Raw genomic sequence first — 14,146 nt, 5'->3', positions numbered from 1 at the left:
CATTCAACGGGTATGTCTGTTGGCTGTAAGGTCATTAAATAGTCCGATTATTTAAGTTTAGAGCAGAACCTTTTAGCCTCTTCCATGCATCCATCCGTGTACTTGTTATACTACAATTGGTGGTATTGTTGGTCGTGTGTAGCAGCTATGAAATAGTGGCTTTGAGCAAAGATAATGTTGCCAAAGTATGCAGGCACAATTCATACTAGTTTAGATGTAAAGCTGGCGGGGTGGTGGGTGGGAGTATTGAGGGGAGTAGTTCTGGTACACCAGGACTGCTGTTGAGCCTTCCCGAAGTGTTGTGGTCTGAACTTGACGAAACACCGGCGAAGGGAGGTGCACACTTGATAATCCCAGAGAGATACTGCACACGACCTCCTTGTTGCTAAGGCTTTGTACCAGGTGGCGCCTTTCTTGGGTGTATGGGCATAGCACGCATAGTGCTTGCATAGCATCCTGTGAATTAATGAGGTGTTCGGTAGGTGAAAACAGGTGGTAAGATTGAGTCAGTCAACCCTTTAGCATTAATGTTAAAACAATTACATCAAAAAGTTTGGCTGAACATTTATACTTTTAATCTCAATGGTGCTGAAAAAAGGACAAGTAAAATAACTGCAAAGATAATCGTTGTGATTTTGTATCGACTCTCCTGGGAAAAAAAGGCCGAGTGTACGATCATCTAAACACGTTGACGCAGAGGACTGAATGTAAAAATAATGTTTAAATGAGAGTCTCATTTGTCGAGAGGAAACAAAAGAGACGAAAAAAATGACATGAAAGGTAATGCCACTATCGTATTTATTTCAAGCAAGCCTGAAAAAGTGCATCAATCCAGCAAAAGGAGAAGGATAATAGCTGCTACAGACTATTCTAACAGTTACTTCACCGTCGTATTTCATCCTCACCATGTGTTTAATACCTCTCCGCTGCCCCAGTGGTCCTTCTGACTGGTTATCTGTGCTGTTTTGAAAGAGGCCAACTAAACTGTTAGAAAGGCCACCTTCCCTCAGCCGTCCAGCCCTGCCAGTCGGCCATCCTGTTTCCAGACAGCACAGTCATTTCCCAGCCCAGTGGAGCAGCACTCCCTGACCTCTGCCTCGACCTCCGCCTCAACAGCCCGAGCTCCAGCACCAAGCCCCGGCCCAGAGACCGGACTGGGGCCACCTCTACTTATTTATGAGCCATTTCACACAGTGCTGCTCCCATTAGAGACCCAGCCTTGGCCCACCTTACGCGACACTCTCCTTGCACTCAGCGCATGGAGTACACCAGCCAGGCGAGGAGGGACATGGGAGGTGGGTGGCGGGGGGACGGTTGAGGAGACCATTAGGCCGAACAGAGGTACTGTTGCACAAGATGAGCTCAAGATGACGTCAAACAAAAAGAGAAAGGCAAACATAGCAATCTAATTCTTGGTTAGCAAACATTTCCTGCAGACAGATGCTCAGAGACCAATCACTCCTTCCTGCCCATCCTTTCATTACTGTTTTGTCTTTTGAAATATGTGATGAATAGCTATTTGACTATCCTCAGGGAAATAATCACCCACTGATCTAATTTAACGATGCACGAGAGCTGATGGGTTATGCTTATTGGCCCATAATTGGACATTTCATTATATTTCATTCATTTCTTCGTAGCTTTAATGTGACTTAGAGAAAGATAAAAGAAAAAGGTTGAGCCGTCGCAGCAGAAAATTCGACTGACAGACTGACTCACAAAAGCATACAATACTTTCATATGAAACTGCATATGCATGACTGAAAACAAGATTGGTCTGAGCTGGTAGCATTCAAACTCTGTAGGAAGCCAGTTAATATGGTCGTTGCCAGTTTACTTTGCACAAGAATAGGGGTGGCAATATCGACTGAAAGACCTAGAAGTCTTTCATAATGAAAGAGAGATAAAGACGCCCACCTGTGATTGTGACGGAGGCGTAGCCCTCCTCCCCCAGCAGTGGGTTGATCAGTTGGCAGCTGTAGGTGCTATTGGGCTCCAGCACGGCTGTCAGCACGCTGGTCATAGTGAAGAGTCCTTCTTCGTTGGCCACCACTGATGTGGTGATGTTCTCCGTCAGGTTGCGCCCGCCCCCGTCCTGCCATATGACGCCACCCTCGGGATATCCTCCGTAGGCCACACAAGTCAGGGCCACCTCGTCACCGGGCCGCAGGTTGGATTCAGGCTCCAAAGTCACGGCCGGCTTGGAGTAGGGGGCTGAGAAAGAGACGAGGAGCGCACGGAGAGAAGGGGAGTGGACGGGTGAGGATTTAAAGAGGGAGGAAGGAAAGAAAGAGGAATGGAGTGGGAGAGGATAAGGAGTTGATAAGAGAGCAGCAGACACATACTGAATTTACCAGTTTTAGATTCTCTGCAGTGAGTGTCACCCTGGGAACTGTTTGACATGAGTCCCATTAAATTCTTAATTATATTTAGGGAGCTTAGCATAACACAGTGCTTAAGATCCCACAGACACGGACAGCATCTGCAGCACATCCTGATGCTGCATCCCTACACTCCAACGCCGCTCTCTCTAGAGAGCCCAAGCACTGAGCCACTCCCAGAAAGGAAAATACGGTGCAAGCAGGGAGGAGGAGGTGGGCAGGCCTGGGAGTAAACTGGCAGGCTGAGAGATTTGGGACGACTCAGCCTATGGCACAGAAAAGAGTGCGGAGGGGTGGAGGTGAGGGGTGAGTCGTCAGCCTCGGCTGGAATCACGCTTCTACAATCCCTTGAGCTAAAACACGAGAACAGAGGTGGCGAGGAAAGAGGCTGCTGTATTCCCAGAACCAATCATCGCACGGCAAACAATGGGGTGGAGCTGAGGGCGAGATGAAATAAGTTCGTCTGAGCTGCTTTTTGAAATGTGGACCCTCAACACAAAGACAGATTTAACGTGGCACACACTAACTTCTCCAGCTCTCCATTTGACGGCCAGATTTCCATCGCGGGCTCCTTTCATTTTCTTCCAGCTCAGCATGAGGGAAGTCTTCGACATTAACTTTAAATGCTGGCTAAAAATAGAATATCTATAAATCTAATGCATAAAAATGGAACCAATTTGTCACTGTTGGAGACATTGTTTTCCCTTTCCCCAGCCGAGAGAAAAAATGTTATTCATTAACACCGCGTAATGCACATCCATCCTGGGAGAATACAGGCACAATCTCACAACAGATATAGAAATGTGAGCAGGAGGGAAAAGCACACAGTATCATTATAAATAAATAAAAGGCTCTCAGCTGTGAAGGTAGGCGATGGGAGTCGCACAGCAGAGAAGATGTTAGTGAAGGCTGATTGACCGTAACAACAGCTAATAATCAAAGTCAGCAGATATTGACCATGACAGAGACCGCAATCAGCACTTATTGACCAAAAACGCTTCTCAGCAGCCCTGAGGAGGCTGTTTATCACCTATTTACATCTGGTGACAACAAATGATCCTAAATCACCTCCAACAGAGTTACGTGTTCAATACTTTTTATTGCATACTATTAGTGCATTTGTGTTGCTGTAATGATGGTACTGTATAGAATAATCCCTTCAAACAAAATGTGTTATTATATTTGTTTAGTAATGGAAAGGGGAAGGAGGTGGAAAGGGGCGCTGGGGGGAGGGGGGGCTTAAAGGGACACTCCCATCAACTTTACATTGGAGGACTGGTTTACTCGTCATTAGTACTCAGGCAGAGCAAACACTTGTATTACATCTTCTGTGGCTCTGGATGAGCTTGAGAAAAGCTTTGAGCAAATTCAACCTGATGATGTCATTGGATTTACCTAAGCTTGAAGACAACTTACTGAAAGCCTGCATCACAAATTAAAGGCATGAAGTTTGCCAAGCCAGAAAAACCTAATAAAAGATGCAATTGGGTTGAATTAACGGACATTTTTTGAGCTCGACCAACACCATACACTATAAATCAGAATACAAAAGGGAATTAATTATTCTGAAGAAATATATATACACATCTGGAGTTGTAACTGATTATTTATTTTAATATCTTTTATCATTTAAAAAATGCCATCCTCCGTTGTGCGGCATTATAAGGCTAGAGTTACATTGCTAATGAGACTGATGAAGCTAATGAGAAGTCGTGTAAATACAGCCTTTTAGTTTAACTGGAAACTGTAGATTTACAATGCTGTGCAAAGGTTTGAGGGACTTCTCGCTCAGGAAGGCGTCTAATCAGTCTCCAATTCATTAAGAAGAAGAAAAAGGAGTCCTGCATCAGATGGTGTGACCCCCACCGAGCCCTGACCTCAACATCGTAAAATCAGTCTGGGACCACATGAAGAGATAGAACACAGACATCTTAAAAGTAAAACTGTGGCAAGTTCTCCGAGACGCTCGGAACAACCTTCTTGCAAGGTTCTGTTTTAAAGGCAACGGGTGTCCGCACCAAATACTGCTTTCATTTGTTTGAAGGGATAAATAAAAACTACTCAACATTACTTTTGAAAGCATTCTCACTTTACATTTAGTGCCAACTTTTACACAGCACTGCACATTGTTACATGGGAAGAAGCAATGCAACATCGATAAAGTAAGACATTGTGTGGCTGAAGCTACCTAGCAGCCCAGTCACTGGTTAGGGCTGTGTATTTTTAACACTCCCGTGTGCACAGTCACCTGTTTGTTCTCACATGTGTCATGGACCTTCACAGCTTGACTCACCGGCCACCTGCAGCAGCAAAGCAGCGCTGCCGTAGTCCTGCACCCTGACGAAGCAGGTATAGCTGCCTTCATCAGCCACCACCACCCTGCTTAGCAGGAGCGAAGCGTTGCCCAGGCCCAGCTGGGTGGGGAACAGGCTCGTACGGTTGGCGAAGCTCTCTGCCTGGTCCGCCAGCTGGTCTCGTCCCTCCCAGTACCCATGCACACTGCGTTTTGTGTCTGTCAGCTGCCAGAAGACACTCAGATCAGACAGGTTGAAGGGGTTGGCGTGGCTGAAGGAGCAGTTGAGTGTGACGTCCCTGCCGTGCAGCGCCACCACTGGCTGATCCGGGACGTGCACTTCAATCACGGCTATAAAAGAAGACGAGGGAAATACAACTGTCAACAAAGATAGAAAAAAAAACATGGAATTGTGCTTTTATATTTTTGGAGAATATGTTTTTGCTGCATGCTAGAGAATGTTAAGTAAGCTGTCAATCACAGAAATGTTGATTAAATACACTTTTATACATTATTTTCGGCAAGCATCTGAACTCGGCAGCCTCTACTATGGCACACATCATACTTTTGTCACCCAGGTAGTCTAAAATAGACAATAAACAGTATTAGTAAATGGTATTTGGCCCAGGTCTAGTATAAACATACAGTACTCACTGAATCACAGCATTAATTCAGTGTGCTGTGTTCAAATGTGACAGACTGACACCTACTCATATTTGAATGTCTTTGAAAATAAAATCAATGCAGCATTTTGAAATATATGCTGTGACTGCTTCGGAAACATCCACTTTGTTTGTGCAGCCTGGTAGCGTGAAACGGGTGAGACGGGATGAAGGCGAGAGCGCAGAAGAAGAGGAAGAGGAGGTGGGGTGGATCTGGAGGTAAGCGTTAGGACTTTGTTTGTGTTCCTATAGGCTTTGCCTCCTGGCGATGGCTCAGTGCGCTGAAAGTGAGCGACGGAAGCAACAACACCTGTACAGCTTTAGCTTAATCGGTGGTTAAATTTAAAAAAAAAAAAAAAAAAAAAAAAAGAGAATAATCTTCTGCTGGTGGTGGTGATGGGTGAAAAGTGATTGTTACTCAAAAAAGGCTGCTGATTTGTGTGTGTGTGTACGCACCTGTGTGTGTGTGTGTGTGTGTGTGTGTGTGTGTGTGTGTGTGTGTGTGTGTGTGTGTGTGTGTGTGTTGTTTGTCTAGACTAGACAGAGAGCAAAGAGTACACTGCATAATCATTCTGGATTAGTAGCCATCTCAGGCAGTCTAGAGTACATCCATAGTATTCACAAGAGTCAGCATTCTCCATTGATCCCTGTCTGCTGTTATACAACTCTGAGAGACTCATCGGCATCACAGGGGAGAAAAAAAGCCAGTCGGCCCCAGGAGCAATACCCTCTACCTTATGCTCAGCCTCTCTAATTGTTATAATCACAGTGGCATTTTAGCCTCCTCACCCCCTTCCTGAGCTCTGTCTATCACACAGCCAACGCCAGTGTTGAATCATTTTGCTGTGAAGGAGATTTGACCGCAGCGAGGTGCAATAATTACTCACCCTATTAACAACAAACAAGTCTTTCATCTGTGCGGCTTCATGTATGGACAACTACTGCTAAGTCAAGGCGGACCTATTTTCAATCACAGGCAGCCAATCCCAGCAAGGTGGCCCTCTCCACATCACACCCCCTCCTGACCCGCTCGTCTGCAGGAACAGTGCCACCTACTGTCCAAGCTCACCAGTGCAGAGGAGAGGGACAGGGAAATGCACGGATTTAATGCCACTGAAATGAACTGTATGCCTGGGTGTAATAGACAACTTTTTATGAATTAAACTGTTTTTCCTTTTAAATAGTCAATTCAAAATATAAACAGAAAGCATGAAAACAGGAAAAACAAACGGTTTCCGCTCAGTCTCTGTGTCACAGGTCAGTCGGTTGGCATTACTTCATTTTGGCAGAAAATGTTGCTCCACAATTTTGACCTGCAACAAATCAAAAGTGCCCACGCCAACCCAAGTACCAGTCACAAAACCTTTATCTGACCCCCACGGTGAAAACGGCAGAGTTTTTTTTTTTTCCTTAACTGTGATTACAAAAGCTCTTCTGCTGCGGTGGTGGGGGTGTTTCTCTGTCCCCATATCGTGCCCACGTTCCCCCAGCAGGGCTGCACAATACAGAAGAGTTATCACAGCAAAGCATGGCAGAAGCAGGCGGCATTGTGTCGCCATAAATGGGGACAACTGGCCAAATTTTCTAAAGTGTGTATTTTGACTGTGGTTGGAGGTGGCCCAACCTTTGCGGCAATGAATAGGTCGCTGTTGTTTTTGGTTTATTTTTTAGGGGCGGCGGGTCAGTGACAGCCCTCTCTCAGAGACGCGCGTGTTGAAGGAGGAGGAGAGAGAGCAATTAAATCACTCCCCGAGCAGCCTGGGATGACTCACACCACTGAGTTCATACGCGTAGGGGGAAGGGAAGAGGGAAAGACAGAAAGAGAGGCTTGGGCTTGCGTTGAGTTCACACTTAAAGATAATATCTGGAAACAAGCCAAGGAAGAGGCTGCGGTGGAGCCTCACACACTAATCCCCCAACCCGGACCAAAGCCATGTCAGAGAGGAGAGAGAGATAGAAACTCCTCTTTCACATCCTACACCTCCGCCTCACCCCTCCTCTTCCACTCACTGTTTCTTTAACCAGTGACCCTCCATTCACTCCAAGGCCCTGAGAGGACGCAGCTCTGCACAGGGACCTTGTGTAGAGACGCTGACCTGCACTTGGAAAGAGAACAGAAGGGGAACATTTTGCATGACATCGAGGGGAGGGGATTGGACAGGAGGGAGGCATGCCAGGCCGAATGACGTCATGGAAAACGCACATCTGATGCCCTATTCGTCAGAGGTAAAACACCATGAGCCAAAGCAAATCACTGTGCACTTGGCTGTTTTTTTTTGTTTTTTTTATCTGCTGCTGTTTACAACAGACAGCGTGTTCTGCACAGTAGTTGCCCGTTTGATCGTCTCTCGACATGAAAAAAAACCGTCTTTCACCAAAGAGACAAGTGCAAGTAGGAGAGGTTAAAGATTGTAACATGAGTGGTCTTTGGTGATACGGGGGGGGGGGGGGGGGGGGGGGGGGCATCGTGTCTTCTCAGAGGGCAAGTGAGGATCTCACCTATCCATTTTCCCTCTCGATAAAGAGATGCTCAGGAGCCATAGAGGGCAGGCTGGGAGACGTCAGGCTGCGGGGATTTACACAGTGCACTTTGTGTTTATGGGTCTCAGCTCTGTTTGAGTGCCTGCGAGACAGAGACGGGCACTTTCACAGCCGACATGAAATAAACTCATTACAGCCTTTGCGAGCGCTGGCAACGGGCCCCGCTAGACAGCGAGGCACAGGGCCGGCTAGAAAAGGCTGCAAGTGATCTTCACACTGGTCTCCACTCTACTTTCAAGACTAACCCGCCACCCCGTCACCATCGACACCTCCTTCCATTCTGCTTGCCTCAGATACGCAAGGCATGGGTGCTGCTGGATTTGCTTCTACCCAAGTGTGTGTCATTTAGTGAACTGCATGCTTGCTAGGCACATGAGGTGAGCGTGAAGGCTGACTGGGAGCGCGAGTGTGGGATGCGAGGAGACGGTAAATATGTGGATCCGAGCTGTGACGGAGGGGGTGCTAGCAGGGTTACACAGCACACGGCTGTTGGTAAATTAAATCCACAGACAACTTGGCAGATACAGACCGGTGAGTGTGAATGTGTGCATCCACATGCGTTGACAAATGCAATATGTGTGCATGTCAAATAACTGGACAGGGTGTATTAGTCTTCACCACTCCGTCTAGGTAAGCTTTCATTTGACTGATTTTGATATGTACACCTTCAATAAACTCAATTACACCTGTATTCGTTTTACAATTAAACTATCGCTGATTTCGTGCAATCTTTTTCAAACAAATGGCTTGAGAAGCAAAAAGGGCTCTCCAGAGTTTCTCTCCATTACCATACGAACAATATGCACTCTGCAGGAATATGATGTTGGCACTAACTGCATAGCTGTAGTTGCTACATGAAGTACATTTCAAATACAGGAGAAGTTAGTGCTTCTTTAGGTGCACTTTAGCACACTTCAACAGTGTACAATCCTTTCTCAAGGCAGATATTTTAACATTTCATAGCGAGCAAAGTATAATTCCTTGCTAATTCCTGGGCACTGCTATAGTGACATTGCTCATTGCTCATTGCTTTAATAAACCAGATAATATTCATTGATGTATATGTTGAATAATAGGCTGGGTATGATTTATTTACAGTAACATGACGGTATTTATGTGTCATGTAGAGAGAAGTGCTGATGTGGGGCTTTAGTGAATGTCTGCAGGCCATAACATTACTGTCATTGGTTTAAAAAGGCAAACAGAGACTTTCAATAAATATGGCACAAAACAAGCTTGGTAGTGAAATAACTTCACATGTAAATACATTATACTAGTTAAACCTTTTACTTTTCTATTGTATAAATAGTAAAACAGTATATTTTTTCAAACTATAGCAATATTTCACAAAAAAATATTTGTCAATTTTATAAGATGGCTGTGTCAGTTGGCTTCTAATTCAGGTTTCTGGCAGCTTTATTCTTTGAAAACCTTTTTTTTAATTATTTTTTTTTTAAAGGATACCATGCATGTGGGATTTGGACAATTTAAAAGGTGCACTACAAAAAAAAAAAGATGTACGCATCAAAAGTTTGCTAAATTTAACCTACATATCTGCCATGAAATGCAACATAGAAGCAGCCAACCAGCCAAAATCAGAATTACAAAAGTAACAACCCAAAGAGTGCTGAGGTACCAAAACTGTGCAAAACTCTCAATAACACTTTCAAAATAAAAGACAAGAGTGAAATGTTATCTAGAAAGTTGTCTTTCTATCTCTTTGTTCCTGTCATTAGCTCAAACTTCACAGGTTTGATCCTATTCACTCATTTTACATGAACTTCTTATTCTGCAGCTCCAAAAGTGAGCAAATGGATCACAGACATGTGCACGCACACACTGCTGCAGACAAACACACACATGTACACAGAGTACAGAGAGGGAGGATTACCAGGAAGTAAAGCTAAGTTAGTTACTGGTTGTTGGATTGAAGTGAAGCATCTATCATATGTTTTCCTGCCATGTCCTTATACTTCAGAATCATCCCAAAAACAAGTTAATCCCAACAAACACAGAAATCAACAACAATTCAAGCAAGAAAAAACAGTGCTTGGCAAAGTTGCAGCTATTAGTCAACTGCTGTCATGAGAACATGTTGAGGGAAATTAGGTTTCTGCCAAAACACACCTGTTTGGAACCCACTGGGGGTTGCAGATGAATGATGGAGAAGTGGAAAGTTGGAGTTTGTATGATCATTTGTTGCTTTTCCTTCCCTACTGTGAAAACTGGTCGCAATTGGAATTCATTAAGTCATATGAAATCTAACTTCCACCAACTGTAATTCAAGTCTACTAAAGGGGCGAGGGTCTGACACCCAGATCAAACTAATTTAATAGCGAGAACTCGAGAAAAGTTGGAGATAGCGGCGGCACACTCCGTCTCACAGGCTGAAATCACTCTTTTGATCAGCCTTAATTTCTATCCATAGCTAGTCACATCATGCTGCAGTGATACTGACTCGAGTCAGCTAATCTTTTTCGGGGGAAAAAAAACAAGCTGTGCCGTTGCCAAAAATGATCAGCTCTGAATGAGTGATACTACAAGATTTCCAAATGATGGTTATTTCATTCCTGCTGTCAGTTAGTGACTCAACGAGAGGAATGATTTCGCACAAACGCTGCTGTGCAGACGCAGTAACAAGTGAGGAGTAGATATGTCTATTACAATGGATCACTACCTTAGTGTCACACTTGGGAAAGGGGAATAGGAAAAGGTAAAAGTATGAGTTAGGACTGATAAGCAGTGTCAATGACATCAATGGAATCCAAACAAAATCCAGCTCTATACACACAAACACACACACACACACACACACACACACACACACACCCTGCCTGACACACACAGACACACAATTTCATGGGGAAACAGATTCCCAAAGGCCAGGGAACACATTGATATTCCACACCTGTGTGACTGCTGACAGCTCCACAGCATCACACTGTCTGAGGAATTGGACACGAGGTACCCTGACACTACAATGGAGACGCTGTTACAAAGCTGCTCCGGAGCGGAGAGGTTGCCATCATCATGAGCGGCGACAGCCACGTACACAAACACACACGTGTATACACGGCGCTACACAGGTGCCCGGGCCCTTGCGCTGCCCTTGACTCACACAAATACAAACACACGTCGCAGGCAAGCGCACTTCATTGTTCAAGTTTCGGCAGCTATTTGCGAACATGATTTTCACATGTTCACAAGTACACACGCATATTTTAACTTGCAATTGAAGTTGTGCCAGCTGAATAAGCAGCAATAAGTTCACTCCAGCTGGACTCAGTTCAATACCATTGAACCACACAGAGAGCACTTTGCAGTCTCTGTTCATAAACTGTAATAATGGCGCTAGTTTAATAGCACACAGTGAGTGCAGCTATTTAATCACTGAAGCCATTTGTTTAACAAAGTTTTCACGTGTAAAAAGGCAAAGCCCTGCTGCAACATTCGACATGGGGAGGAATAATATGATTTCATAAATAAAGAAAATCAAGCAGCAGCACTGGAGGGCAAATTATCGGGACAATATTGACACAGCAAAGTAAACAGGTGCAGTACTAACAGAGTGCAATGCCAGTAGGTTTTAGTCCAGCAAGAAGGCAAGCAGGAGAAATATGCTTTTACAACACTGCCCCCCTCTGCTGATGCACGGAGCTGCAGCTCAACACAAATTCTCATTCTGGACATTTTCACACCACCTGAACATCAAAGGATTTTGCTCAAAGGATCTGCGAGCCCTTTCATACCGATTATTCTTATGATATAACCAATCCCTGTTTAAGTCTGAAGGGAAAGCTAGTTTTTGATTTCATGCTGTCAGGAGCAGATGTAGATGTCCATAATACTCAGTTTAAAAAAAAAAAGATTTCATCTGGAAAACATTAAGGGCGCGATGGCACTGTGTGCACGGTGAGCACGATTTGGATCGAAATTCGGAATCTAAAAGGGTTTCTGTGTCTTGAACGACACTTCTCGAACGGCCCCTCGGTGAAAGAGGCACAGTATGGATGGGATTAAGTGAACTTTCTGCAGTGTAAAGGGGTCACTTTCAACATTAAGCTCTGAACATAATCTCTTCCAGTTTTTCTCCAGGAACCCATGATGGAGAGTGACTTCCCTCCCTCAGGAACAGATACAGGTGAAGGCAGATAGGGGGGAACTCTGACTTTCTTATTCTCAGCAATCTCGTAAATCACAATGGCACTCAGTGTCGCTTCATTGTCCTTATTTTTTTTTTACCTCCTCTCTTTCTTGCTCCCTGTCTCTGCTTCCTCTGTCTTGCTTCCTTCATAGATGTATGCCATCTAATATCCTGTCAATAAACCTGTTAATGGGCTCTGGCAGGCAGATAGTGGTGCCGGCTAAAGAACAGTGGACAGATAAAGGCAAGCCTCTGGCTTTTAACCCTAAGGGACAAGGAGCTTTTTCATAAGAAGGAGGCTAGGGATGGAAAAGGAAAGGGAAGGAGTGTGTACAACGAAGCACCCAGAAGTATATATACAAATTTGGCATGTGCAAAAGTTTTACTTGTAGAATATGAGAAACGAATTTACTCGTTAAATCTACTAACAAAGGTCACAGATTTATTGTCAGCTGATGACGATTCCAGAGCTAATAAATTATCTTAAAACTCTTGCTGAGACGCTCAACAACAATGTGCTCCTCTACGCAGCCTGCTGAGGATCTGAGAGTGAAGCTGAGCGATGCCTACAAAGCAGGGAAAGGCTATAAAACGATATCAAAGCTTCCAGCTTGCAGTTTCCACTGTCTGAAATGTCATGAAGAAATGGCGGTTAAGGGGAACCGCGGAACATCTTGCCAACCGGGTGGAAATATCTCTGCTTTGGCGTTGTGAGGCAACTGGTGACACAGGAAACACTGCATGGAGAGAGGGAAGAATGGTGTCCACTACATATCAACAAAGTCTGGATTCCTGAACCTAAAAAAAAAAAAGGCAGGCTTCAATGAACAGGACAAAAGCATCAGAACTCAAGGTCTACCATGAACTAACTTCAAGAAAAGCAAACTGTAGCTGTTACGGTGGCTCTCGCAGTCAGCTGATCGAACACTGAAAGTCCGCGGGTGATTCTTAAACATGGTGTGTGTGCGCAAGGCGGCCAAAAATATCTCAGAACAAGAGGCAATCTGCAGATGAGTGGGTGAATATTCCTAAATCAAAAACAGAACGACTCTTAGCGGACTGTGGTATTTGTAGTGATAGAGTTGGTCGCCAGAACTTTTGCACTTCACTTATTTGAAGTTCATGAAATAAGAAGTGACTTGTGCAGGTCGTGATTTATTTCTTTTAAATTGAAAGGGGAGCCCAAACCTTCGCACGCAGCTGTACGCGGAAACAGACCGAGTGGCAAATATTTTCCCCCGACTGACGAGCAATGTGTTTTAACAGCTTCTGCCTTATCAAATTGTAAGCTCTTTCACGGGTTCTGTGACGTGATTTCTGATTCGCGGTTTATTGCAGCAGGAGCGGCGAATGGTGAGGAAGGCTCACGTTTCTGACAGCTGCGTGTCGCCTCCCTCGCAGAGCCGGCGCGCCCGACGTCACCGCCGCCGTTGTCAGGCAACACCCGGCAGGTGAGGGGGGGTCTTCCCTGTGTCAGCTGCTGGGATGCTTCCGCAGCAACGCTTTCCAAGCACAGATCAGCATCCGTTCAGCCCATTCATCACAGCCCACTAGACACACAGCAGACCCACATATGGCTGCAGGCCCCTCTTCCCCTCCAGAACTGCAATCTCGGCATATTACCCGCATCAATTTTTTAACGATCCCGCAAGGTGGCGTTTTTAGGACTTGTTGAAATAATCATGAGGTGCTTGTTGGGTAATGCACTCTGTTTCAATGAGTGCGCTGTGAGAAAAAAGAAGAGCCGGGGAAGCGGCGAGACGGAGGCAAGCCAAAAGAGGCCGGTCATTATGTATGCACTGCGGCGAAACCAATCTTTGTTGAGCCTGTCCTCGATTGTTTTTAAAAGGATACTTTAGTGGACACAATCAAATTAACAAGAACATCACTGATACGGGGTAATAACCCTAAATTGAATTTCTGCACAGGCTAAAGTGTCCCCTCTCTGCAGAATCAATTGCTGTGAAGAGAAAAGGAGGACAGGAAGAGGGCATTCATAGTTAGCAGACCTTTAAAAAGTACACCAGAGATGCAGGCATGAGCGGGCTATTTTCACGCTCGGGGGCCCTGCCATAATGTGCGCCTGCCGACGACTACGCTAGATGCAATCTATCCAATTATGCTA

General features: G+C 45.1%; 1 protein-coding gene across 2 annotated transcripts in view; it reads right to left on the bottom strand.

The window, feature by feature from the left end:
• cd276 (CD276 molecule) overlaps window positions 1-14,146 on the bottom strand; it is a 68,755-nt gene that overhangs the window by 46,824 nt on the left and 7,785 nt on the right. For both annotated transcript variants that reach the window (XM_069174335.1, XM_069174336.1), the window contains exons 3-4: window positions 4,675-5,025; window positions 1,918-2,214 (exon numbers count right to left, since the gene is read on the bottom strand). In XM_069174335.1, coding sequence (XP_069030436.1) covers window positions 1,918-2,214; window positions 4,675-5,025 — 648 coding nt within the window. The remainder of the gene's footprint in view (window positions 1-1,917; window positions 2,215-4,674; window positions 5,026-14,146) is intronic.

Source organism: Embiotoca jacksoni, unplaced genomic scaffold, assembly GCF_022577435.1.
Source record: "Embiotoca jacksoni isolate LCO1_2020_lvr unplaced genomic scaffold, fEmbJac1.0.p SCAF_6, whole genome shotgun sequence".
Lineage (NCBI taxonomy): Eukaryota > Metazoa > Chordata > Actinopteri > Embiotocidae > Embiotoca > Embiotoca jacksoni.
The sequence above is the reverse complement of the archived record's forward strand: the minus strand, read 5'-3'. Positions and strand labels throughout refer to the sequence as shown.